At 37.8% G+C, this 27,925-nt stretch overlaps 1 protein-coding gene across 1 annotated transcript in view; it reads left to right on the top strand.

The window, feature by feature from the left end:
• CRY1 (cryptochrome circadian regulator 1) overlaps positions 1-27,925 on the top strand; it is a 39,764-nt gene that overhangs the window by 3,833 nt on the left and 8,006 nt on the right. Inside the window, exons 2-7 of the mRNA XM_054273453.1 lie at positions 18,697-18,805; positions 22,573-22,715; positions 24,053-24,237; positions 25,570-25,658; positions 26,234-26,374; positions 26,470-26,781. Of these exons, the coding sequence (XP_054129428.1) occupies positions 18,697-18,805; positions 22,573-22,715; positions 24,053-24,237; positions 25,570-25,658; positions 26,234-26,374; positions 26,470-26,781 (979 nt within the window). The remainder of the gene's footprint in view (positions 1-18,696; positions 18,806-22,572; positions 22,716-24,052; positions 24,238-25,569; positions 25,659-26,233; positions 26,375-26,469; positions 26,782-27,925) is intronic.

Below are 27,925 nucleotides of genomic sequence, written 5' to 3'. Positions count from 1 at the left end.
GAGAGGTGGTTTTTTTTTTCACACTCAAATTTCAAGCAAATAAAAAAACTGGAGAAAAAAAGTTTCATTTTCAGGACAATCACTGCAATTCATGGAAGTGGGAACTTGTTCAAAAATAATGCTTAGACATCTTTCTGTAGTATCTATTAAATTTTGCTATTCTGTGCATCTGGTTTTCAAAATATACTTAAAGTTTTTGCTTACATAGTTATGATTTGTCCAATAGAGATATGTTTGTTGAATGGGGGATTGGTGGAAAAAGTTTGTCAATAGAATTAATCTATGAGTGATTTGAATTTCATATGTGTAATTCAGGCAGGCAAAATTTGTGTATTATTCTTCATTATTTTTTGGTGACATGCTTAATATATAAAAAGGAATGCACAGAAATATTTATGACTTCCCTGATGAAAACATCCCTTTAAGTTTGTTTTTATTGTGTAGCACTTAGAATGAAAATCTACTTGATTTATAAAATATTTAACATGAAGCCCACCAAAGGCAGTCTGTCATTCCCTTCGATTAGACAGGGAGTAGGAAATACAACAAAAAGCTTGTGAGTCAAGATGAGGACAAGGCGAGATCACTCAGCCATTACTATTGTGAGGAAAATGAATTCATTTATTACCAACCAAATCAGAATAGGGTAACTGAAAATAAACTTAAATTCTTAAAGCGCCTTCTTCCCACCCCTCACTTCTTTCTGGGCTCAACTTCACTGCCATTTTCTCAACCTCCTATCTCCGAAGAACACAGAGGGATGGAGGTTTTGGTCAGTTCATCAAATGTTGTCTTTGCTGCTTTTTCCTCAGGGGAAGGATTCTTCACACTCATATTTTCTCCACCAGGGTCCTTCATGGGCTGTGGGTGGACAGCCTTCCTCTCAGTGGTCATCACCACAGGCTGCAGGGGAACCTCTGCTCTGGTGCCTGGAGCATGTCCTCCCCCTCCTTCTTCCTGACTAAGGAGTTTGCAGAGTTGTTTCTCTCTCATATTCTCATGCCTCTCCAGCTTCAGTGGCTCCTGAGCAGTAATGTTTTCCTCCTGTCAGATATGTTATCCCAGAGGCGCTATCTTGGCCAGCGAGCGGCAGGTCTGTGTTGGCCTGGAAAGACAGACAGAAAGTTTCCAGCAGCTTCTCACAGGAAGCCACCTTGTAGCCCCCCAGTACCTTGACTTGTGGCCTTGCAAACCCAGTGCAGCCCAGCACCCTCTAATGAGTGCCTTCAGCTCTGGAGTGGCGCGTGCTGCTTGGAGCACTTCTGTTCGCCCAGCCCACTAAACTGAGGGTGATCGAACTGTGTAGCTTCTTTCCAGAAGTTGTATTTTCAGATGGAACTCTGCGGTATCAGCAGTTAGACCAGAGAAACCCCCCACACCCCTAGGCTGCTCACCTATTCTCTTCCACAGAAAAGCATTTTTTACCCCAAAAGTGCCTGCAATTCAGCAACTCCCTCTATAATTTGTGTTATAAGATCTAGCCCTATGATTTACAAAGTACGTCATTGAGGCACACTGACGTATGTCCTCATGGGTTTAATCCTGCACTGTTGATGAAAGGGTTGGTTCCACCCTTTTATGATAGCACACAACCCTGTGGTGAGCAAGTTTAGCTCATCAATCTGTCCAAAAGAGATTAATTACCAGTTTTGGTGGGATTAGCTCTGTGGTAGATTGTGCCAGCAAAAAGGTCACCAAAGTAGTAGTGAAGAGGCAAAGAGTGGGAAGGGCAGGTACCATTTCTTTCAGTGGCAATATAGATTTGAGTCAGATTACAATGGTCATATCACTCTTGGCCTGCATTGCTCATGTCTGCAGTAACCACCAGGTGTTTTTTGGAAGAGGATTATTGGTTTCTTCTGTGGCTTGCCGTTTTTTGACACTCTTTGAAGTGATATTGCTGAAAATAAGTATTGGCCTTTTTACTGTGTTGGGGAAAGATGCAGTTTCTTTTTTTTCAAACTGTCACAATGTGAGAAATAAGCCTGCTAGCTGAGATATTACACTGTGCTTGTTTCCTTTTTTTGGTGAATGATCTTGTATCACCAGATTCTGTAAAGTAACTATTATTCAGTTGGACAAGAAGACTGCACTGGTTGGTGTGGAGGGAGCATGCGGTACTGCAAATTGAATTGTGCTCAGTAAGTTGGTTTTTCTAAAATAGCAGTTACTATAGGTCAGAAAAATTATAGTGAGCATCTATACAATCTGGCCTCCAAGGCTGATCTTGAAGGAGGCTTAATTGCTCAGGTTAAGAAATTTTGAGGTTTTAGACACCTGGTTTTACATCACTAATCTCCAGGTTTGAGGATGTCCAGAAAAGATCTGGGTCAAGTGTTCTTGATATGTAATAGTATGTAGACTTAGAGTATTAAAGGGAGAAATATGATTTTGAAACAAGTCCATAGGAGTCTTTTAGTCTTCCTTCTCTTGGGACCAGTACTCTATTTTTGTTTTATTTTACAAAAGTACCAATAGATCACATTCTTTATTTGAGTAGGGCAAGGCAATCTGTCCACACCTCATAGTGTTTCCTGCTCTAGTCACAAACAGGGAGGGTGACAACCCCCAACAAACACCATCTGTGATGAATGTAAAAGCAGCTTTTTTTTAGTCAATCAAGAATTCAGATTTTATTTTCCTTAACTGATCAGTATGTGGCAGTGTCAATGAATTCTGCATCTGCTCTTCAAAGCAAGTTATTTTATATTATCATTCTCTTTTGGACATTTTAATACAATAAAATATGTTTTCCTCCAGTTTGGGAAAATGTCTTTATCCCAACAAATGGAAGCTACTCTTTAAATATATTATGCAAATATTGCAGAAAAGCCTGTTTATCATTGTGCACTGCCTGAACTTTTCAGTTTCTAGCAGTTTATCTACAGCATGGAAGCCTTTATTTTCAGAACTGGTTCTTTTCCATACCGTGTCTCAGTGCCTGGCAGGTTTTCAGGTTAGTTATATAACCTGTGATAGGAGGAAGGTCAAGCTGCCGGCGAAGTCGGCCATTTTTTCAGTGTAGAAGTCACTCTAAAGTCTGTGATGTTATGAATTTGCATACTGAAAGAAACCCTTTGCTTTTGGGAATTTTGTGACCTTCCCATAGTGACCTAAAAAGGCAAAAGTCAGCTTGAGCATGAGTGGGTTGTGAAAGTAGTGTAAGAGTATATAACTTTGTGTTCCATGGGCTTAGTAATTTGCTTATCACATTTTATCAGGTTTAATAGCCATACCTTTGGCTACCCCCAGGAAAGGACTGGATTTGATTACCAGGGTAAGAACTTCATAGTATTTTGGTGCAGTACATTTCACTTAGATTTCTCAGAACTCTTAATTTAACATGGAGCAAGGTTAGTTTCTGTGCTTCTGTGTACTTTTGGCTTTCACATTCTTTGCAATCTAGGTCAAGAGGTGAGTTATAATTGCAGTGTTCTTCTAACCTGAAGCCTCCATTTGTTTTTCAGGTCACCATAAACCATTTGCTTTCACTGCTTTGGAGTTTTGTGAGTGTAAATGATTTTTTATAAGGGAGCAAAACTTCAGTGGAGGTGAAGGATAGACTGGAAAGGACAGGTCAATATTTCAGTGTTCTGTTTCAAGTGTGTAAGTGGAGATGGCTGTGGCAAAAGTCCATGAGGCTGTCTATACTTTTGGAACAGTTAAAAATTGGAGTGCATTCCAATTACCAGTGGAGATAATAAAAACCAACAGATGAGCTTTGTTAGCATTAGTGTAGACAGTAGGTGAGCTGCAGTGAACAGAACTTCTGAAAGTATGCACTTTTATTTTGGTAAATTCTGTACTTCGATTTTTTTAAAAACTATTTATTTTTAAATTGCATTAGTATTTGAAAGGTCTAAAATTCAACATAGTTAAACCTGGGTAGGAAATAAGAATATCATAATAGTCAGGGTTTTGGAAGTAAACTAGTAAATTCAGGTGTCAAACTATTGCTTAAAATCTCTTTGAAAAGTGCTAGTACAACAATTTTTTTGCAGTAAGATAAAACCTATTCAATTTTATCAGAGATGGAGGGGATTTCTTCCACTGAACATTGGTTAGGATATGTCCTGCCTACCTAATTTCTGTATTAATAGGCATGTGATGTACACCTGAGCTTTTGTGTTCTGCATTGCTTCCTCCTACAAATAAACTAGAGAAATTTTCTGGACCTGTTTTAGAAGTTTACTTCTAAAATAAGTGTTTATTTTAGAAGTAAACTTCTCAGTGTTTCTTAATTTATAGAAAAGCATTTCCTTTCCTATTCATTCTCATGCATTTCTTCTTTAACATCTGTATGTTTGTGGCTCTTTCACAGACATGAAAAGTACAGGCTGTAAAACTCTTGTGCTGAAGGTTTGTAACTTTTCAGAACACAAACCCGTATCCCTTCAGAATTCAAACCACAAAAGTTGAAAAAATTCTCTTTAAGCTCAAATGGAGAAGTTGTGAAGTATGAACATATGTTATTAATTCTTCGGTGATGGAGATTAAATATCTACAGTACAGGTTACTTAGGAACAATTACTATAAGGAAAACTTGGAATTTTCTATCTGTTATCTATCCAGTGTATGAAATCCATGACCTAGGAAATGCTTTATTTTTTATAGTAAGGAACTTGTGGAGTTCAGTGCTTGCGGATTTTTTTTTTTTGGTTTCTCACTGCCAGTGTTCTACTGACCTTGTCGATGAGGGGTAAACTGTGCTGCTATTGAGAGAGAGAGAGAAAAAGTGATTGAAAAAACAGAAATAAGAGGGTGATTTGCATCAGACAGAAATAAATAAATAGGCAACTTGTTTATGTAGGCTGCTTATTACTTCATGCCTTGTGTAGTTCATAAAACATGATCATGGTCTAATATATTTGATTCATTGAAGAATGGACTAAATGTTGTCTTGCTATGTTCTCTATAGAGTTTCCTCTGTGTTGAAATTTGTCTGGAAATCCTGTGACATCAAGTGATTTTCTTTTCATTCTTTCTCCTTCATACTTAATGTTCTAGAGACTAAACAAACTCATTTTTTTTTTCCAGAAGTCTTAAAGCTGAAGAAAACATTGTGGCTTTTCGCAGGGATTACCTAATTTTTTTTCCCTTTTTCCTGTCTCATGGGAGAAGCATGACTACATCGGCAAAACTGAGACATGCATTTAAAAGAAAATATTCTACACAGTAATTTTTGCTATCCAGGTTTCAGAAGGGTCTTTGGGGGAGGAGGTTGCATTTCAGTTTTGTTCTTTGTAAGTCTTGCTAATGAACTCAAATGCGAAACCACGCAGGTCTTAATGGGAGTGATCAAGCCAAGGATGGCATCTGAATGATTTGTTTTATTTGTGTTGCCTAGGGATAATTCCTGTGACTTTCCTTCATTGCTTTTCAGTAGATGACAGGCTGGGTCTAGTTTACTATGCTTTATCCATGTTCCTTTTTAGAGAGAGTAACTGTTTGCTGTTAACTGCTCTTGCACAGTATTTCCCAAATCCTGTGAATGTTTCCTTAAAGGTCTCTATGAGAGACTTCAATTTTTTATTTTTTTCTCTAGCATACTTTTTCATTTGTATGCCCTGGAAACATTTCCTAGTATGCCATAAACATTTCTTCTGTTTATAACAAAGGAAAAAGTTGTAGGTTGCTGTGATATTGACAGTTCTGCTTTGCGTTTTCCTCTTTTATTTCAAGGCTTTTGTAACCTGAGGAGACCTGTGTAAAATTAATTTTTGTCATATAGTCATGGTGCTTTTCCTTTTACTGGTTGAAATTTTCTTTCCGTAAGCTAATTGCCAGTAAATTTACTGTTGAGGAGTACTTTATTTCAGCAGTAGTGTGTTTTTCTTCTAAACAATGAAGAAAATCGTGAGTTTGTGGGGGATAATGTGAATGTTTCTATTTTTACAATTTAGAATTTGGCTTTTTGCATTCTTTTGAATATAATTCCACCAACCTCTCTTTTTCAGTCCCAGCATTGAAACATTGTGTTTGTTAAAGCAAAATTCTTCAATGCTACATTTGCAGCATTTGAAGAAATTTTTACTCCAGTTCTTTACTGCTTCCCCAGGACACAGCACTATGAAGCTTTCATTTTTGGCGGTCACACTTAGAAACAGAAAAGAGTTACTAGTAATTGTGTGCTGCTCTTTCAGCAGCAGCCTCTCCTATTTCTTTTCATAATCCTGCACTTGTTTTCCTTTTATTAGTCTGTCTTTATTCTGGAATAAAGACAGTTTGTCTTTGCAGTTGTTGCTCTATGGCTTGTCAAGTGCAGTGGTAAAGTAAAAATAATTTTTAGGCTTTTTGGGTGTTTTTTTTTTACTGTCTTGTTTGACGAGTATGGGATTTTTCAGGAACAGTTATGTCATTGTAAGTGGCTTGTTCCCCAATGAAACAATGCAGGAAATTAAAAAAAATTTCCACTTGCAGTACTATATTGTCACCAGTTGCAGTATTTTTCCTGAACTTAGAAATTTTAAGAAGACCTATGGTAAAGTAAGCTTTGGAGAGCCTTTTTGTGTGTTCTTTGTTTTTGAGCTGTATTAGCTGTCAGAAGCTTTGTGTTTTAATTGAACTGGAGTTTTAATTATGGTGTACTACATGGTAATGCCTAGTTTGGAATTTTTCTTTTCTTGGAATGAGTTTTCTTTTGCTTAGAAATGTTTGTCTCTTGTGCTTGTCTCTTTAATTTTACCTTGAATGAAAGCTTTTGAACTTGATTGAATACATTGATCAAGAAATACCAAAGTACAAGTCAGTATGATTGATGTTTGAAGTCTTGTAGTCTTATTTCTACAGAGATAATTATTTCCTTCATTAGTTTAAGAGGTGATATTTTTTTCTTTGTCATAAGGGAAAATGCTGGTTTTAACAGCAGCAGTAAACAGGGAATTATGTAATTGTCAGCATTTCTTCCTTTGTGGTACCTTTTGGTCTCCCCCCTCCAGTGCATGCAGGGTTAAATAGGGTTTAAAAACATGTGAGCTTTACCTGCCATTCACCAGGGTTTTTCTTTTATGCAGATTTAATGTTATTTAGACCTGTAATAAAGGATGGTGTCCGTTAGCTTATGCTTGGATGGTGGTACAGGAACAGCCTGTTTGTGCCCAAGTTTAGTGCCAGCTGTTGAGTCTGGCAGGGGACACGCTGTTCACGAGCGCCTGTTCCTTTTCACACCTTCCCCTTCCATTCTTTGTCAGCTCCTCCGGCTTGTGAGCTCCGAGCACATACTGGGTTTCATGTAACCTTTAGCCACCGACACTTCTGAGTGCGACACGGAGGAAGAGCAGAACCGACACAATGCTTGTACCTGCTCAAATGAAGCCTTTCTCTGTCCCTGCTAGGAATAAAGTTCAGCTGTGGTACAGGAACCGTCTCTGAGCAGCTTCGTAGGGAAGGAATATTGGGATCTTGCTACAACAGTTACATATAACTGGAAAAGTAGGTCATTGTGGCAGGGAGTAGTCCAAACAGCCGCCCGGTTGCTGCAGCAACGACCTACTTTACGAAACTATTTTTGTTGATTCATATTGAAATGTTCTTCTTGAAAGTGCTATAAGGAAATGATCAGGTTAGGAGATATGTAACAGTGGAAGCTGCAGGCTTTGTGGACGACTCCTGCCCTCCTCCTTCCCCTCGCCCCCTGCCTCTGTGGTCTTGTCCCCTGACGTTGAATATAGGAGGATTAAAGCAAATAAGGTTTCTATTCAGCTGTTCAGGGGAACAGCTTTTTTTTGTCTGAAGGTTCTGCATAACAATAATGCCTATCATTGGTGATTATGTTTCCAGAATTCAGAGCCTACAAATATTCCCCTGTAAATATTGTCTACGGAAATAACTTTAGAGTTAAAACAAAGCAAACCAACTAGAGAGCCACCTTTTTCTTGGAAAAAATCAAATCTTGCTTGAGCACTGGAACAGACTCCCCAGGGAAGTGGTCACAGCAGCAAGCCTGACAGAGTTCAAGAAGTATTTGGACACCACTCTCAGGCACATGGTGTGACTCTTGGGGTTGTCCTGTGCAGGGCCAGGGAGTGTGACTCGTTGGTCCTTCTGGGCCCCATCCAACTCAGGATATTCTGTAATTCTATGAGTATCACTCTTCTGGAATGCTCATACTTTCTCTTGATATTCAACTGCTCTTATACTAACCACTTTTCTCCAACAAAGTTTATCCACATTCAGGAAGGTGGGCTTGGTCCCTGCCTCTTTTCCTTTCTTTTCTGTTTTTTTTAATTGGCAATGTTGTTGTCTGAGTCTTCTCTTTTGCTATTAATTCTAATCCTCACACAAGCAAACTGGAAAAAAGTACAGCGATTCTGTATAAAAGGATGTTCTCCAATTGTCTACCTTGATTCTCTCCACAAAGTAATAAAAAAAGCTGTCACTGGTGTTTAGGAAGTGAATTTTGGAGATCCACTCCTGTCTTCTAACAGGAATGGGTAGATGGGGAAAATATAAAAGTACAGTTGTTACAGTAAATGTTTCATTCTTCATAAATTTTTTATCTAAGCTACTATGACTTGGGCAGAGATGACTGAGTATTATTCCTTAGTTATGAGAATCTTCTACTTAACTGTCCTATGTAACTTTTTAAGATCAGTTTAGTTACTTCAAGTGATGTACCAGCTGTTGGTCCTGACCTTCAGTATTGCAGAGAGCTGCTGAAGTTGTGGCAGATGAGGAGAGCACATTTACCTAGAGGTCATTTGGATTATTTCATCTGTTGTGTCTTGAGCTATACTTCAGTTCTGTTTTCTAGGTCTTATGTGACTGAGCTCTTTGCATCTCCTGCATCAGCCTCTGCAGCAAGAGTTGGAGTTACCTCCACTAGCCTGTCCACATGCTGAGTTAAGGACATAGTTGCCACATAGTTGAGGACAAAGTGGAGGTTTTCAGGTTTTCTGCAACTTGATAAACAAATCTGCTGTGCTTCAGTTGTTTTGGGGGGGAGTGTAAATGGTTTTTTTTCCTACTTCATTTTTACTCAAAACCCTGAATATACCTTCAAGTTAGCTTTGTGTTCAGCTATAAATGACTATAACTAATTCAGCTATAAATGACTTTGTATTCAGCTATAAATTTCAGCTTTGAAAGACTGGTTCAGAAAATGTTGGCATTTTGATTCATAACAGTAGCAATGGGAAGTTAAGATAATGCTGAATGTCTGACCACCATAAGGTGAGCACCAGTCAGTTTTAATTAAGATTTCCAGGAATAGCTTCAGGTTTTTTTTTTTTTTTTTTTTTTTTTTTTTTTTTAGTTTTTGAAACTTTCTCCCAATTTCTATGCTTGCTAAAGGATTTCAGTTCTATCCTTAATTGTCTGCTATTAGTTTAATGGATTTTTAAGATATGAGAAGCCAGAGATGATGGAATTCTATGTTAAAGACTTGAAATTTATCCAGTGTAGTTGAGAAATATATTTATTTAAGCCAGTGATTTATTTCTAGGAAACATAAAACTGCAAAATTTTACTAGCACTAATTGTAACCTTAAAGAGGTCACTTTAATTTAAGGAGAGGAAGAAGGTTTTATTAATGTAAATTAAGGACAGTATAAAATCCGTCTTTTAGAATCAGATTACAAGACTGTCTTGTTGGAGTGCTCTTATTGTGCTTGTTCTTTTTAAATGAGCCTTAGCTGTCATGGACAGCTTAGATTGCTGAAGATAACGTGGCTGAAATATTTTATAAAGCAGGCCAGCTCTTGTTTAATTACATCAAGCCTTAAGAGCTGCTAATTTAAATAAGAGAACTTGGATGCATGAGAATAAATTGGTTTAAATTTATGTATGACCATGTCTGTACTCTCAAGTAACTCTAATTTTGTAATTTGCTTCTAGGTAGTATTTCCCCAGTTGTCTCCAGTACAATTTGTTTGCTCTTGGTTTTCCTTTATGGATCCAACTAGATTCTCTCTGGAGAGAACAGACATAAACAATTAAAGTCAAATAATAAATACTTTGATTTATCAGATTGGAATTAGGGTATTAGAAAAAAAATAAACACAGAATATGTACATTGAAGAATAGAAGACACTAAGAGATTTAGGAAGCTGTGAGCCTGTTAGTCTTTTATCAGCAGTAGACTGACCTTTGTAGCATGAAGTAATTTGAGATGTTCATTTCAAGTTATATGAGAATAATTTAGGTGAGTAATGGGTGCCCTTTGAATGTGAATTTAAGATCCAGACTTAACAGAAGCTAAATACACCATTTGCTGTGATGTATGGCTCACAAAATAGGAACCAACTTCATAGTGCTATTTCATGGAATCACAAAATGGTTGGGGTAGGAAGGGACTTTGGAAATCGTCACGTCCACCTCCCCTGCTAAGGCAGATTCACCAGGAGGAGATTGCACAGGATGTGTCCAAGTGGGTTTTGAATATCTCCAGGGAAAGGGATTGCAACCCCTCTGGAGCTTGTTCTAGTGATCATTCACTCCCACAGTAAAGATGTTTTTCTTCATATTCAGGTGGAGCTTCCTGTGTTGTAGTTTGTGCCCATTGTCCCTTATTCTGTCACTGGGCATAGCTGAAAAGAGTCTGGCCCATCCTCTTGACACCATCCTTAAGATATTTGTATGCATTGATAAGATTCCCTCTCAGTCATTTCTTCTCCAGACTACACAGGCTGGTCTCTCTCAGCGTTTGCTCATTAGAGAGATGCTCCAGTCCCCTTATCCACTTTGTAGCCCTCTCCTGGACTTTATCCAAGAGCTCCTTGTCTTTCTTGAACTGTGCAGCCCACCATACCCACCCACAACCCTGGACAGATAAGTTCAGACAAAGCCTCACCAGTGCCGATCATCTCCCCTGACCTGCTGGCAATGCTCTTCCTAATGCATCTCAGAAAGGCACACTGCTGGCTCCTGGTTTAACCTGTTGTCCACCAGGAATCACAGGTCCTTCTCCGTAGAGCTACTTTCCAGCAAGACAACATTTGACCTGTACTGGTACTTTCATGCACTTCTCCTGTTCTCCATGACCTTTCAAAGATGATGGAGAGTGGATGGTGGTTTAACAGTAATATCTGCCAGCTCCCTCAACACTCATGGGTGCATCTCATTGGGACCTATGGATTTCTGAATGGCAGGCTTGACTGAAGGATGTCTAATCTGATCCTCCTTGACTAAAGGAAAATCTTCATTTTCCTGGACTTTGACTGTTGCCTCCATGCTCAGGGACTCCTGGAGTCTGGCTTTAACAATAAGGACTGAGCAAAGAAAGCATTCAGTAACTGTGCCGTCTCTACATGCTTTGTCACCAGGGCGAACACTTGATTCAGCAGTGAGCCCATGTTTCCCTAGTCTTCCTTTTGCTACAAGTAGCAAAAGGTAGGAAAGCAGAAACCTTTCTTGTCATACTTGACATCCCTTGCTAGATTCCATTCCAAAGGGACCGTAGCATTCTTTGTCATATCCCTGTGTCATCTGACAGCATGCCTTTATTTCTCCCAAGTGGTCTGTCCTGTTTTCCATATTCCATAAATGTTCTTCTTGTGTTTCAGCTTTGTCAGAAGCTCCTTGATTATCCATACAGGTCTTCTGATGCTTTTAATTTATTTCTTCCTAATTAGGGGTGCACTGGTGCTTAGCTTGGGAGAAATGATGCTTGAGTACTAACCAGTGCCCTTGGATGACTCTACCTTCTGGAGACTTAACCCATGGGATTCTTCCAAGTAGGTCCTTGAAGCAACCAAAAGTAGATCTCCAAAAGTCCAGGGTTGTAATCCTGCCTATTACCCTGCTTCCTTCATATTTGGGGGATTATGAATGTCTTTTGAATAGGAGAAAAAGTTTGTGTTTCCTTCCTTTGGGGAATGCTAACCTTGAAAAGTTAGTTCAGTTGGTAAGAAATTATTGAGGGATGGTATGTAAGTAAATGCCAGCTTTTTGCCCAGTGTGAGATAGGTTTGATTCAAATGAGTTTGTTGTTCCTAATCGAGCAGTACTGCTTGCTGTGGTTGATGTTCTATTCTCACTCCATATCTGAAATAGTCTTTTCTCCTTAGTGTCAAAGAGGATGCACCCAAAAGGACTCAGCTTGGAGAGATTAAATTTTAAACATGGTTTTCTCTTGATTATGGCTCAAAGCCCTTTCTTTCATCTATTTTCAAAGAATTGCCTTTTTTTTTTTCTCTGAGAACCTCTTTTACAGTTGTACCTGGGCTTGGATGCGTCTTGCATTTGTCGTCCGTCACAACTGTGCTTTGGCTGAAAGATTATAACAGTAATAAATATTAGGGGAAAAAAAAACAAGAGACACACATAATGGGCAGTGTTTGGGTTTGTTTTTGCAAGTGGATCAGCTGTACTGAGTTATGAAAGATGCTGTAGTTCTGATTTACTCTCTAAAGGAGCTGTTTTTTCTTCACTGATTGTAGAGCAGCCCTGCAGGAAATTAGTTAACTCCCACAGCTACTTCACTTAAGTATCTAGAGTTTAGTAACATGAACTTTTTCCTACTCTTGTGTATAAGCTCTAAGGATAATACCTTTATGAAATGTATTATTGTATACCCCTTTAGGATGTGGAAGTTGGATGTGGGATTCGTTGAAACAAAGTGGTACAATAAGGGATGCCTCTGTGACCTTGATTTGGTAACAGAAAAATGCTACTGTGGCTGGCTGCCAAAGGATGCTGTGGAGTGTACATAACACTTAAATCCTGTCTGAGCTTAATCTTCTTACAGTTTCGTAAGAATATACTGCTTGCACTAAGACACGTTGGTTGGTGACAATCCAACAGGAAAATATACTGGTAAAATACTAAATATTTGTATAAAGGCACATCAAGTTTGAGATACTTCTCAGTGCCTCATACTCAGTTTTGGTTTTTGATTTGGTATTCGCATTGTGATTCCTGTTCAAATTAGTATGAGGTGTATATTTGCCTTATGCTGAAATCTCCTTATAACCTAATCAGGCATATGGCAAAGTATGTGTGAAGGAAAAATGCTCTTTCTCTCTCTCTGAAGAGAAATAAAGGGTACATGATTTGTGTGATTAGGGTCTAATGCTGTAAATTATACTCTTGCTAATAAAATGTAGTTGGTATTAAACAGTGTGTAATATTCTTTTTTATTGAATCCAGACAGCTCCACTAAACTCTGAAAGATGAAGGAAGAGTATCCGATAGCATTGTTGGAAAAAACAATTGAACAGGGTAGTAAAGCTAGCAGGTATTAGGCTGCCTAAGATAATTTTGAAAGACAAAGTCTGGGTGGCAGTCAAATACCCATAATAACATGAGTTTCTTCTTTGACTGAGCTTTTCTATTGATGGAAATCAATGGCTTGGTGTGAGGACTAGTGGATAGATAAAAGGTACTTAAGAAGAGAGGTTAAACACAAGTTTGTATTGGTTGCTGGAAGTTGATCAGTCATGGGTGAAAAGTATTAAATTTAGGAACAGAACAAGTTTGCGCATTGTTCCTTTACACTGAAATTCTTAAACTTCCTCTCAGAATGAGAAAGGCTAGCTAAATTCCTATATTTTGTGTGTCTCTGCAGTCTAACACTCCTGCTAATGGTCAAATTCAGACTCTGGATTAGTTCAGAAAACTTATTCTTAATGGTTAGCCCACTAGCATTTTCAGATGTGAGTAGCACCTGCAAGAGTAGTCACTGCATTTTAAGTCCCCTCAGTTCCCAGCATCTGCCCTCATCTTGTACTGGAAGGGATGGTTATATGTGATTGTGGTTTCTGGGTGTTCATTACTCCTAAAAATAACCCCAAACAAGACTTAAGGGTAGCCTTAAATAGTGTGTCTATAGGTATCCTTCTTGCAGGTCTCCTCCCTAAATAAAATTGTTACCTTTCTAACAAGCTGCTCCTGATTTCTTCAGTGTATAGTCTTTAATCATGTTAATAGTGCAGAGCTAGGAACATTGTGTAATGTAGTGCTTGCTTTAGCTTATTTTGTTAATGGTTAACTTGTTAACAATTACTTATTGAAGTGTTTGAATAGCTACTTTGATGGTATCAGTTTTTCAGTTGCATGGTAGCTAAAATTGTGAGCTGTATTATGCAATTATTGCCAGTTTCTGGCAATTAACTTATATTTTAGACCCCAAGCATATCTTTTATGATTGACAGCAAAGAAGGTTTATGGTGTTTCTTGAAGTCAACTGCTAAGATTCTATGTGAATGTGTTTTAGAGAATGAAGTCTTCAGCAGCTTTCATGAAAGTTCTGAATATCATAATTAGATGTCTTTGGCAAAACGTGTGTAATGCTCTCTAAGAATGTTGCTTGCAGACAGGGATGCCTTGCATCAGCATCTTCCCCATGTTAAAATACGTAAGTCTTTTCTGCCTCCCTCTATTATGTCAGTGGTGCATGTACCTCACATTGTTTCCTAGTGTGAAATTATTAGTGAACATTTCCTTCTGGTTTGCCTAAGGGATGTTTGAGATCAGATACAGAAAACTGGGCTGATGCTCAAATCTGATAAAAATTATCTGGGCATCCTTTTTGTGTGTATTAATAAAGTTTTTAGCTCATATAATTCATTCAAAGTGCAAAAGAAAGTGCTTTCCCGTTGACTATTAGGTTAAGGGAAAAAAGTTAGTTTAGATTGCAGACTCAGAAACGTGGCCTGTTATTGTAGGGGGAGATTTAAATATCTTCTCATTGCCAGAGTCTGGTATAAAGTATAGCAGAGTTTAAGCCTAGTAGCTCTTACTTCATAGCTGCTATGAAGAAACTTTGCCTCTAGACCTCATCTACTGAAAAGAAATACTTTTTATGTGATGGAGGTTTCATATTCATTTTCAATTCATAGACTAATTTACCATTCCTGTGAAATGAATGTGTTTGTGAGCATTTTGGTGGATCTTTTCAGAGAGGAAGATCAGGTAATTTTGCATTCAGTTAAAGATGCTGTGCTGCTTCTCTTAAATTTTAGGGGTACTAATGGGAAAAAGAAGAGGTAAAAGTTTATGTTTTGTTTATGACAAGTAGTTGATTTGATTATTTATGTTTCTTGGTATGTTTTAAAAGTGATTATTTAAGAAGGTTCATATTTAATTGAATAAGGCTCTTTGCAGGGGAGATTTGACTCGATGACCTTCAAAAGTCCCTTCCAACCCAAACTATTTTGTGATTCTATAAATCTGTGTCAAGGCTTTTATGTTAGTCAACTTCTATTAACACTTTAATAAAAAATACCTTTAGATGTAGTATAGCATAAATACAGTGGATGAAAACAATATAAGTGATTAATTAATTTCATCACATTTTGTTAAAACATATTTGGTTCGACTGAAAGAATCAAATATGCTTACTAAATGACATGCTTCTTCTGAGTAACTGTGAGCTGAGTGTGTGTTCTGGAAGTCAAAAGTATTCTTTTGCATTGCTATTACTCTAGATATTGTAAGGTCACTAGAGTTTGATTTGGTCTGTTATTTTTGAGCAATGTGCTTTCCGTGAGTCTTGCAAGACGAGCTGTGGTTGGGCTGTTTCTAATTTGTTCTGGTTTTTGTTGAGGTAAAGGGGAGTGGGTGTGTACTCTGGCCGCCCTCCTGCTCTCTTCCTAAATATATTTAACAGTTTTGAGTCTACACTGTTATTAGTACCTGAAAAAGTTTTATGGAGATTGAAATGCTGGAGTGTGGTGAGAAATAAGAGAGATAATAGAGAGGATTTGGGGAACCAACAAATAGAGATTAAACAGTATTAAGGGCAAGTTTAGGGATCTTGGATATGAATTGGAGACTGGGTCAGTGTGTGTTAGCTTCTTGAATAGGATTTTGTTCCAAGCCCAGACTAGAAGTTATATATTGTGATCAGTCAGGTAGGAAAAGACACTGAGAAAGTAGAGAGAACTGAAATGCCAATAGGAAAAAAAATCAAGTTTCCTGAAATACAGGAATAGTTATGAATATTTTATATCACCAGTTTCTTTCCACAACCTTTCCCTCTACTCTGTGAGATGAGTTTAGACAACAAAGAAACAAGCCAGTGTAACAACAAAATTCCAAACAACCAAAGCACAAAAAAAAAAAGGCAACAAAAAGCCCTGACCCTCTGGATTATTCTAAAGGTATCCACAGCAGTATTGCAGATTGTCTTCCTATTGATTTGTGAAGCATATGTGAATGCATGTGCTCCTTGAAAGTGAGATTCACATAGATAAGGCGAATTATCATTCCAGGTTTAAAAAACCATGCGAAAATGAAGCTGTAATTTTCAGAGTCCAAATAAAATTGACTTTGTCCTAGGGACATGGGGCTCAAGTTCTCTCTGATAGAAGCATATGCTCTCATCTGATTCTTAAAATAACTCCTGCATGGTTTCTAACTAAATTAGCATAGAGAAGTTTCTTCTTCTTTTCTAACTACCACAGAGTTTTTTCAAAACAAAACTGAGCAAAGTGAGAAAAAATAGGCATTTCTGGTTTGTTCCAGTTGTTAAACATCTAAACATGGTTTGCCAGCCAAGAAGTCATTGTATTCTTTTGTGCTGGCTGCTAAGACGCCTGCTCTTACTCTTTCAGGTCAAGCGAGCCACACATTGTAGGTATTTAATAGCAGCCAGGGGAGGTTTGTCCCAGCCTTTTAGATACTATTTTTGATAAGTTTTTTCCCCATGTGAAGTTGGAAGCAATGTGTATTAGGTAGGCATCACTCACATATTGCTAAATACTTAGAAAATGGATATTAGCAGGTTTACAGCAATCATGTATGCTATGTCCCTCCTAGAAGGTGCAGCACTTTCATTGTATCTGGTTAGCTTTTAGGACTTGTCTTCAAAATCTAGGGGTGAATGAACTCCTGATTTTAATAAACCTGGTTGCTCAGTGCCTTTGTCCTCATAACATGCTGGGCACTTGCAGAGCTGCTCCTGCCCTTCCATGGTAGCTGTGCCCCTTGTCAGCAGGTGCAGTCTCCAGCTGTCCTGGCACTGCTGCTCCTGCCTTGCTCTCAGGCAGTGGCTCCGGAGGTGTTATCACTGTGGCCTTGCACCTGCACAGTGTCATTACAGCAGGGTTTCTCAGGAGTAATGGACTGCAGTGTGGGAATTGCCTCTTTCTTTTTCCCCCTTTGGGTCTAGCTTGTGCCTTATGGCAGGGGATGCAATAATGTGTGAGCACAGAAATTAATGGCCAGCAGGCGCCGACTCAGCAGTTGCCCTGATCAGTATGTGCTCTGCTGAGTGCCAGCCGCACTGTAAGAAGGAGTGGCTGAGAGGGCCTGAGCAGCTCCTGGTGAAATGTATGTTGTTAGTACAGAATTACAGAATTGCTGTGCCCCTTGTCAGCAGGTGCAGTCTCCAGCTGTCCTGGTGCTGCTGCTCCTGCCTTGCTCTCAGGCAGTGGCTCTGGAGGTGTTATCACTGTGGCCTTGCACCTGCACAGTGAGATCACCTAGGCCAACTGTCCCTGCTAAAGCAGGTTCACCTGGAGCAGGTTGCACAGGATCATGTCCAGAAGGGCTTTGAATATATCCAGGAAAGAAGACTGCAACCTCTCTCTGGGCACAAAAAACTTTCTCCTTATATTCAGATGCAGTTTCCGGTTTAATTTTGAGCCTGTTGCCCCTTGTCTTATTGCTGAGCATTGGTGAAAAGAGTCTGGCCCCATCCACCTGACACTGCATTTAAGATACCTGTATGAATTGATAAGATCCCCTCTCAGTAATCTGCTCCAGACTACACAAGACCAACTCTCTTAGTCTTTCCTTGTAAGAAGGATGCTGCAATCTCCTCACCATCTTTGTAGCCCTCCTCCAGACCCTCCCCAGTAGTTTCTGCTCTTTCTTGGGCTAGGGAGCCCAGAATTGAACTCAACACTCCAGATGTGGCCTCACCAGGGCAGAGTAAAGGGAGAGGATCACCTCCCCTTAACCTGCTGATCACATGAAAAATAATAGTAGGAGCCACCTGTTAGACTGAAGAGAGTCCAGGGGAAAGGCACTCATCTCAGGACCTCCAGCACTTTTCTTTCCAGCTGGGTGTAAGGTAGAGTTCTCTTTTTTTTCTCTTTCCTTTTGTTTTTATTTCTTCCCCAAACCACTTTTACCATTGGAGTTATTATATCTATGAATAAATTTTTGTGCATGTGAATGTCTCAACATTTATGTGACTGCCTGTTTCACACTTGAACACTTGCAGGTCTGCAGCACCCCATTCTCCTTTTTTTTTTGCCTGATGTGCTAATTTGTTTATTAAATAATTCTGGTGAAGTTACAGCCAAGATGAATATGTTGTATAGAGGGCTGTTTCTATAAATGAAGGGCAGAGGGATAGTCATGGCTGTGTACTCCTGGTATGCTGTTTTTAGTCACAGTTCAGTGTTGTAAGAAGGGCTTGGGTTAAGCAGTGTGCTAACTATCTCTTTGTTTGTTGGGTTTTTTTCTGTAGTATAGGAGTTTTTCTGTCTTTAGAATAGCAAGAGACTTGTAGTTTTAGTTGAGACTAGAGTATGTTTTAGTCTGTTCCAATCTGAATAATATTGAGGGGAAAACTGAAATGACAATGTGGTTTGGGTTTATGAATTATGTATTGTGGAAGATATTACACAGTGTCATACCACTGTAAGTCAGGTGTAATTAGGATGTGAACATGCATACAACACTAAAGTATGTACAAAGTGCTCAAGGTCTGATAATTGTTATTGATTATTCTTCCTAGTTACCTTTTTCTATTGTAAAATTGTCTGGTTTGCCTCAGAAAATATATGTTTTTCTAAATTCTTGCAGATTCCTGCTTCAGTGTCTTGAGGATCTTGATGCCAATCTGCGGAAACTGAATTCACGTCTGTTTGTTATCCGTGGACAGCCAGCAGATGTTTTCCCCAGGCTTTTTAAGGTAAATGCCACCTTGCAGTTGTTGTTTTTATCCACAAATATGACCAACAAACTAATGATAGCTAGGAATATTTCTTGTACTGTTTCATTCAGTACAAGAATGTTGTAAGTTATTAATGCAAATACTGGTCTATTCTTTTTCTCATTGAAGTTATTTGTATTAGTTTTGAATTCTTCCTCTCTAATGTGCATTTCACCAAACGAGCTGAGTTGCTTTTAGATGTTACTGGTTTTTGTTTCTTTCTCTCGAGAAACAGAATTGATTTCAAATGTTTTGCTAAGTGTAGGTACTGTATATTACTACATTTTCTTTTACAGTTCCCTTTGTAGTACTGAAATAAAATTTTGTGCACGAGTCCATGTTCAAAGCCTGACCTGTAAAAGCAATGTTTTATTTATGCCAAACGTCTGCTGTGATTGCTTTTTGACCATAAAAGGTGATTTAATAAGCTTTTCTCTAGTAGTAAGATTGTTAGAAGCACAGTGTAACTAAAAAGCATTTTCTAGTCAAAGACATTTAAGACTCTTGTGCAAAGGGGTTTTACTGTAAGAATTAAAGCTGTGAGTGATTGCTACTGATAGTAATATGTTGTCTATGGATAATAGTGTATTTAAGGTTGTAATACTATATTAGTATTGTAAAAATAAACACTTGGCAAATTGATTTGAAGAGTTTTTTCAGAATGATTGAATTGAGGTGACGGAAACAAGTGAGATTGGGGATGGGGGATGGTAAAAGGAAACATCCATTTTTCCAAAGAGGTTGTATGTTCATTATTTTTATTCCTTTTATTTTTATTTATTGTCTTCAACACCAACCTGAGAACTCAAACCACATTTCCATCTTCATTATTGTGATTTTGTTGTGAAATACTGACTGGGTGATACTTCTACTGGTCTTTCCTTGATTTCCCCTCAGTGAAGAATTTCCTGGAGGAGTACTGTGGCATTAGCTGCTGCTTGCAACCCCTCAGATCTTCAAGGTTATTGTATTTGTCAGCCAAACCTAGTTCGGTTACATTTAAGTAGGAACAAAGATCTTCCCATTGTGTGTTGCCTTCTGGATTTGAGCAACCTGTGGCAAGTCTTAAATACTTTAATGGCTACTTTGACAGCTCCTGTTTTAGATTTTGCTACTAGGATGATCTTTCTATGCCTGGCAGCTTTGAATTTCCACATTTTTTGAATATTAATTTTAGTGCTGAGAAGAAAATTAAAATAACTTGTAAGATAGCATACAGCAATCAAAAAAGAACATTCACATCTGTCTGTGTCTTCTGGTTCCTCGAGTTAGTGTCTTTATCATATATTGGTTCACTGAGGGACTTTTCAGGACATCCCCTATGCTCAAACAAGTTACTGAAGCTCTTGAGGATTTCTTCACTTTTGAGTGAAGTTGACCTGGAACATGCATCTATTTCTTACAATTATATCTCACAACTACTTTTGCCAGAGCAGTAGCTGTACATCAGACACAGTGCAGTGAAGGGCTTATAACACTGAACAAGGCTTTTCAGATCATCCCTATTAAATGTCTCAGAGGTAAGCAATGATTCTGACCCTGAAGAATGAACACATGTGGAAAAGATAAGTTCAGTTAAGTTTGGAAAAATAACTTCAGTTAAGTCATTAACTTAGGGTAGGAGATAGTGGAACTTCCATAGAGTCCTGTCAGGTGTCAGGAGCCCTATCACAGGTGCCAGCATCTGTGGATTTCCTGGTAATGAACATATCAACCGCTGTTTCTTGGTAAGGCTTTCCTTTTCACAGTCTGAACAATACCTTCAAAAGGCAGAACACTGATCTATCTTTATCCTTACAAAAGACCTCAAACACCTTTAGCCTCTTTCATTTCATTTAAGTTTTGGCTTGTTCTTGCCTCATTCTCTTCAATTTGTCCTGTTCTGCTTTCTATCTTTCTTTCTGTCTCAATTCTATTTTCTTTACTGGGCTTGGCTCAGTAAAGAAAATAGAATTGAAACCATCACTGATTTTTTAAATGCATCAGTGTTGCTAAAACCATTCAGCAGTATGACTGTGTGTAAAATTATCTGTGTCTCTGATTCTTCTAATTGCCTGGCTCATACTGATGTGATCTGGGTGTATTCACATTACACAGCAGTTGTCTCAGAGTTTCTTGACTTCCCTAGAGACTTGACTCTGTGTCTTGGACACTCTTTTTTTATGGACTTTGCAAATTGTGAGAGGAAAGAAGAGTTTAGAAAAGTATCTGCTGCAACTCATCAGACAGTGGTTTTATGTTACGGAGCATTATGAAATGGGAAGTAAATGTTATGTGATGGTGTTAGTGTTCAAAAACACATAACCATGGGGGATTATATGCGGTGCTTTTTATTAAGAGCTCTGGGTGTCAGGGGTATATTCAACCCAAATCTGACTCCGACCATACATCCGAAATGATCATGTTTTATACTCTATCGTTACATAACTTTCATGTTAATTATTAAACTTATATTGTTCTATTGTATACATAAATTTAGCCCCCTCTGAATTTCCAACATAGTTTCTCATTATTCTTCTTATGGTTATATAATAATTATATTTAATTACTAAACAATCATCAAATCTAACAATTATGTAATTTATCATACTGCTTACGCAGGTGCAGTTGATCTCGGAAAGCACGAAGCCTAACATTTTAGATTCTCTCTTTAACTTTTTCCAGGGTTCCACTATCAATGGCATAGGAAGTTGGACTGTTGGCCTTGAGGATTCAAGGCCTGCTGGGTTAGTCTTGGCAGATTTAATGATGGTGGGATCCCAGCCTGGTTTCAAAGAGCAAGCACTCCTTGGAATCATATATACTCAGAGCTGGGCTTCATGTAGAAGAGAGCTGGAGTTCGGAAGTGAAATTGTACCCTAGGCAATTAGCATTGAGGGCCCTTGTCTCTGCTGCAAATCCAATTCTCTGAAATACTATGGTGTATTAAATCAAGTCATTAAGATTCTGGGGGTTTAGAAAGGTATTTGATTGGTGTGATGGCTTCCTAGGATCATCTTGTGCATACTTCACCTTTCCAATTTCCTACTGTCCAGATGCCTTAGCCATTATTGATCCCTTTGTTCCCTTCATTTTCCTCACCTGTGACTGTTGACTGTCGCAGCATCTGTGACATAAAGAATATTAGACTTCAAGGCATAAGGCATTCTCTTTGTAGAAGACAGCCTTTTTTATTTTTTTTATTTTTATTTTTAATTGAGAATTTGAAGATTGTCTTGAGTGAGGAGAAGGGATTTGGAAAAGGTAAAGAAAGTGTTTGGTGATAGGGCGGGGCAATATTTCCAACCCCTCCCTTCAAACGTCAGTTCTGCTGCTAAAGCTGACAGGCATATGTAAAAAACTTTTGTGTAGAGCAAGGTGCTGCTATTGATCCATGTTCAGAAGATAGCCTTTGTCATGTTCCTCTTCTGTTGAGTCTTTTAAGGTATGTGGATCCTAAAGTTAGAGATGAGTTTTCAAAATTTGCATGGAAATTGTTCGTTACACGTTGCATTACTGAGCACCCACAGTAATAAGACAGATGGAGGTTTTTTTATGCTTGATAGCTACTTAGATGCCAAAAAGTTGGACTTTATTTTTGTTATTCTGGGTGCCTAATATATTTTGGATCTTTCTCTATCTCTGATAACTATCCACAGGTAATAGCTGACTTTCCATTCTGCCCCTGTCCTTCCAGTTCTCCTTTCCCTGACCCTCCATCATGCAGCTGAGTTTCTAAAGGACCACACTTTTGGTTTGTGTTGTAGGAATGGAACATTGCAAAGCTTTCTATTGAATATGATTCTGAACCATTTGGGAAGGAAAGAGATGCAGCTATCAAGAAGCTGGCTAGTGAAGCTGGAGTGGAGGTCATTGTTCGGATTTCACATACATTGTATGACCTGGACAAGTAAGTTACCATTTTCCTTGAATTTTAAACAAGGAGGGAAAAAAACCCTTGGAATTTTATGTGGTATTTGTTTATATATTGTGGGCAACTTTCCACGCCAAACAGTTCATAGTTAGGAAAACTACAAATTTGTTTTATGTTTCACTTTTATCCATCCATGAACTCCAAAAAAAGATATGTAACTGAATCTGAAATGTAGTTTTAATTTGGAGTTCTTTTGAAAATAATGTTTATGTTAATTAGCTGTCATTTATAATAAGTTATTCAAACATGTCTGTAGCTTCCCCCAAATAACATTTGGTTTCGTTTAGTTGCTTTGTTTGTTTTGTCTTTATTTCACTTTTTGTACACAAGTTATGAGAAAGCCCCTTAAGTTTTTTTAAGAACTGTTTCCTACCAATTATCTATTCAATAAGTAATTGGGGATTGTTTGCTATTCCTGTGTTGCCTTATTTAATGTCTTGTTATATTTTTCCACAGATCTATTTAATGGATTGGTGTTAATTCCTTATTATAGAAACATTGTCCACAAACTAGTTACAAATATAACTTGTCTTAACATTAGGTGATTTATTGTGGTAGCTGCCCATTTTATTCTGTTACAAGCTGAGGTATAAGAGACTATTAGACATATGGGAGGGCAATGAAATTGGAAGTATTTTACTTTTTGAAACCAATAGCTGACTTTTTTTAATCCCAATCTTTTTTTCCTCCTCCCACCCAAACACCCTGCTAAATAAGCATTTGGTTCCATCTATCACTTTGTAAATTTTTCTTTGAAGTTTTCCTTTTTTCTAAGACTTCAGATATATTTAAAATGGCAATGCAAAACACAAAACTGTGGTTTTTAGGCAGTCAGTGTGTTTAAGCTACATGTTAATTTCCCCCCATATTAAGACAGTTTTAATATTGACTACTGTTCTCAATATCAGAAGGGGAAAGTGAATTTCTTTGAATGTAAATAGCGTGGCCTTGTACGTGACTTGGATACTTCTGCATGTAGCTAGAATCTCTATCTGCTTTACTGATCTGTTCTTTGCTTTGCTTTGAGCTGTCCATGTTCATTATTTCCTTGTTCATGAGGGAATTTCTATAACCCAGGAATGAAGAAAATTGACTTGCTTATAAACAGTTAGTTTATATGTCTCCCTAGGGGGGAAGGAAGGATGGTATATTTAAAGTTCTAGCTGTCTGGATTACCATGTATATTCTATGTAAGCTGGAGGGAGGTAAGAAGATATTTCTGTGTATGTATAGGTATGTATATTTTATAAGAAAAACTGTTAAATACTATTGTCTGACATACTTTTCTGTTTTTCTTTTTCTTTTTAATATAGAATAATAGAATTAAATGGAGGACAGCCTCCTCTTACTTACAAGCGATTTCAGACCCTAATTAGTAGAATGGAACCCCTGGAGATGCCTGTGGAGACTATAACCCCAGAAGTAATGAAAAAATGTACTACTCCAGTTTCTGATGACCATGATGAGAAATATGGTGTGCCATCACTTGAAGAGCTGGGTATGTTCTGAGATTGCTTTGGCATTTTGAAACAAGATGTAATCTACCATCGAAAGCACAATACTTAAAACAACAAGTGAGGTCCTGCTCCTGGGTAATTGTTAACCTGATGCAATTATGACATACAAAAAGAACAAAAAAAGATAACCAACTCTGTAAATTTTGGTTGGCTTATGGTAAATAACAGGTCAGGTCAAACTGTACTAAGTACTGTTTGGCTTCTTGTAAGACAGCATAGCCATTTTCTTGGGGTACCAAATAATCATTAAGCTACTAATTAATAGTCTTTAATGCTTCATTTTGTATTAAATACACTTTGTATCTTTGTGCTTCAGGTCATTTATCTGTCATTTAACAAACTATTTTTAAAAAACCCGGCCTCTTTTCTTGATATACTGAAAAAACATATTAATAAGACAATTAATTACTTTAGAAGGTTCTGCGGAGAAAAAAGTCTTTCATGTCTATAAATGTAATTTTAAGGAATAGTATCAGCTGCTGTCCTGTGAAGCTTCTTATCTCTTTCCTGTTTCCCCACACATCCCAGAATACAGGCAAATGTGCTATGCCCTCCAAATTGCTAACAGAAGGGTCTGGACAGGTTTGGTTAACCTGTTACTGCCCTGTCTAGTCCATTCAAACTCTTAAAAAACAGACCTTGGTTTTTGAAGCCCTTATGAGAAGCAGTGATCTCACTATGCAGTGGTTAAACTATAGGCAGACACATTCTCCCACGCATCTGGTGAGCAATCTTGGGGCAGGTGGGAGGGTGTGGAAAAAATCTGATTACCTTCTTTTTATCTTTCTTTTGTGGCTCAAGTACATGTTTATCATCAAATTTACAATCTCTGTTATTGAAATTGAGGTCAGTGATATCTAGGAATATTCTGAAGATGGCACTCATGCTTTTACCTTGGTGGAAAAGTTTTTAGACATTCTGTAAATGACAAAAGCAATTGTTGCTTCTTAATAGTAATTAAAAAAAAAAAAGTTATGGTTTTAGGACAGCCTGCATATTGCAGATTTGGAAAATCTGAGGGGTCACTTCGTGTAAAAAACCAAACAAACCAGAAGAATTGGGACTGAAGTAAGACCATTTGTGATGTATATTAATGTAAATATAAAAGGAAAAATTTGAGTTTTGCTGCAAGTTAGAGGTATTGGATGTGCTTCAAGACGACTTGGTTGCATACTGTTTTAAAACGGACTTTTTCAGGTGTCCAATTTAGGATTTTTCTAAGGATGCAGTAGTCAGGTATCAATATGCTATAATTTTGTTGCCTTACAGTATAAGCAAAACAAGCAATTTCCTTTATTCAATTTGTCTTTCAGGTTTTGACACAGATGGTCTGCCTTCTGCAGTATGGCCAGGAGGAGAAACTGAAGCTCTCACACGCTTAGAAAGACATTTAGAACGAAAGGTATGTTTCAGATCACTGCAAGCCTGACATATCTGGGAAACATAGTTACTCTTTGCTGTGAAACCTAAAGGGATTTGGGCAAGTTGTGTTACAGAGAAAATCAAACCCACAAACTTTTAACTCAAATCCTCAATGATATAAATCAATAGTTTGTTTTTTAAAGATGATAGTAAATTATCTTTGAAATGAATTTTAGAAACAGTCTGTTTTACTCTTCTATACTATAAAAAATTAAATTTATTTTGGAAGTAATTTTATTTTTAAAAAACCACACATTTTAGAACTTTGAAGGGGAATTCTTCTGACAACTAATGTATTGCTAGTTGTCTAGGTTTCCAGTGTATTTAAAAGAAAGGCACAGATAGCTCTGGAAGACAGTCCATGCCTTCTGCATTGAGTTGAATTACCTTCTAGAGGTTCTGCTGATTCAAAAGGAACGCCTGTATATCGTAGGTGACCCAACCATCTGTCCACTGTTTGGACTCAGTTACAGACTGTGTGATTTCTCCCTTTCTAACTTGCTATGTAGCCTCTAGTCTGATTTTGCTGTGTGGATTTTGTTTTGTTTTTTTAAGGCTTGGGTAGCCAACTTTGAAAGACCACGAATGAATGCAAATTCCCTTTTGGCAAGCCCTACGGGGCTCAGTCCCTACCTCCGCTTTGGCTGTTTGTCCTGTCGGCTCTTTTATTTCAAGTTAACGGATCTGTACAAAAAGGTAGGACTTCTGTGTAGCTGGATACATGTTGTTAGATGCCATGGTTATCACCTACTTCTCCTAATAAAATGTTTCTCTTTAATGGTGATCTTCAGGTAAAAAAGAACAGCTCCCCTCCCCTCTCCCTCTATGGCCAGCTGTTATGGCGTGAATTTTTCTACACAGCGGCAACTAACAATCCACGGTTTGATAAAATGGAGGGGAATCCTATCTGTGTTCAAATTCCATGGGATAAGAATCCTGAGGCTTTGGCCAAATGGGCAGAAGGCAGGACAGGTTTTCCTTGGATTGATGCGATTATGACACAACTTCGTCAGGAAGGTTGGATTCACCATTTAGCCCGGCATGCTGTAGCGTGCTTTTTGACTCGAGGTGACCTCTGGATTAGCTGGGAAGAAGGAATGAAGGTATTGTTTCTTCTTGAATTTCTTAAAGTGCCTGTTAAAAAATTTCAGGTGGTCGTTCTAGAATCATTACTGTGTGGTGTAAGTTGAATTTTAAACTTTAAACTGTGGACAAAACTAAATCAGTTCTGATAAACCAGGTGTGCTGAAATTTTGCCTCTTGAATGTCTCCTTTTGTTAGAATGTTAGGTTTCTTGCAGTCAGAATAGGTCTGAAGTTCTTTTAAATTTGAGATTTCTTCCTAAATCTTGACAAATAATTACAATAATAATATTGTTATTTAATTTTTTTTCCCCAATCATTCTGTGTGTAAACAATTTCTGTTCATATCTTGCATCTGCTTCCCCGCAAAGGGTGAGTACTGTGGGAATAAAAGAGAGAAAACTAAAAACTGAGAATGTCCTTTCAGCAATGTTGGTCACTTTGCTCAGTGTTAGAACTGTGAATAAAGACAACATGATTTAGCTGAAGGCTCAATGCAGTAATTTTATGCAAGTATAAGATGCTGAAGTTCAAATCTAAGATGTCAGGTTTTTGAAGAAAACAAGGGAATAATTTATTCTCACTAATGAAGCCTTTGAATAATTTTTAGATTTTTAGAAGCGTAGCAGAACTTTTACTGAGCAATAATAATCTATGAAAAATTGAGAATCAGACAGTTTTATTTTTGAAATCTAAAAAATTTAGTTGTCATGAGGATTGCCATATTTCTATATGTATATAATCATATTAAATTTTCTTCTTTTAATAAATCAGTTATAATCGAACACGTTTCAAAAATTTTTGGTTACTTCTGCAGTTCACAAATACAGACATTGAAGATGCAGATACATAGGTAACTCAGTATGTTCCAGATAAATTACTCTGTAAATTACAGATACATGGCAGCTTGTTCTTACTTTTGCAATAATACAGATATATGTGAAGGTCCCAGGCTTGTGCAGTGGAAAGATGTTCAACTCAAGTTTCCATAGCTAGCAAAAGTTAATCTGGCATTCCCCGTGGTGTTACTTCCAAAGTCTTACTACATGGCAGCATCTAGTGGAACAATTGTGTGCTAACACCCTTCTAAATGTCTAAAGATCTTGTTGCATTATGAGTCACCATCTATTTGAAACGTTTTTTGTAAGCATTTTAAGATAAATCC

Source organism: Melozone crissalis, unplaced genomic scaffold (genome assembly GCF_028551555.1).
Source record: "Melozone crissalis strain CALT ecotype California unplaced genomic scaffold, PUWL_Pcris_2 ptg000004l_1, whole genome shotgun sequence".
NCBI lineage: Eukaryota > Metazoa > Chordata > Aves > Passeriformes > Passerellidae > Melozone > Melozone crissalis.
This window is presented reverse-complemented; position numbering and strand designations above follow the sequence as displayed.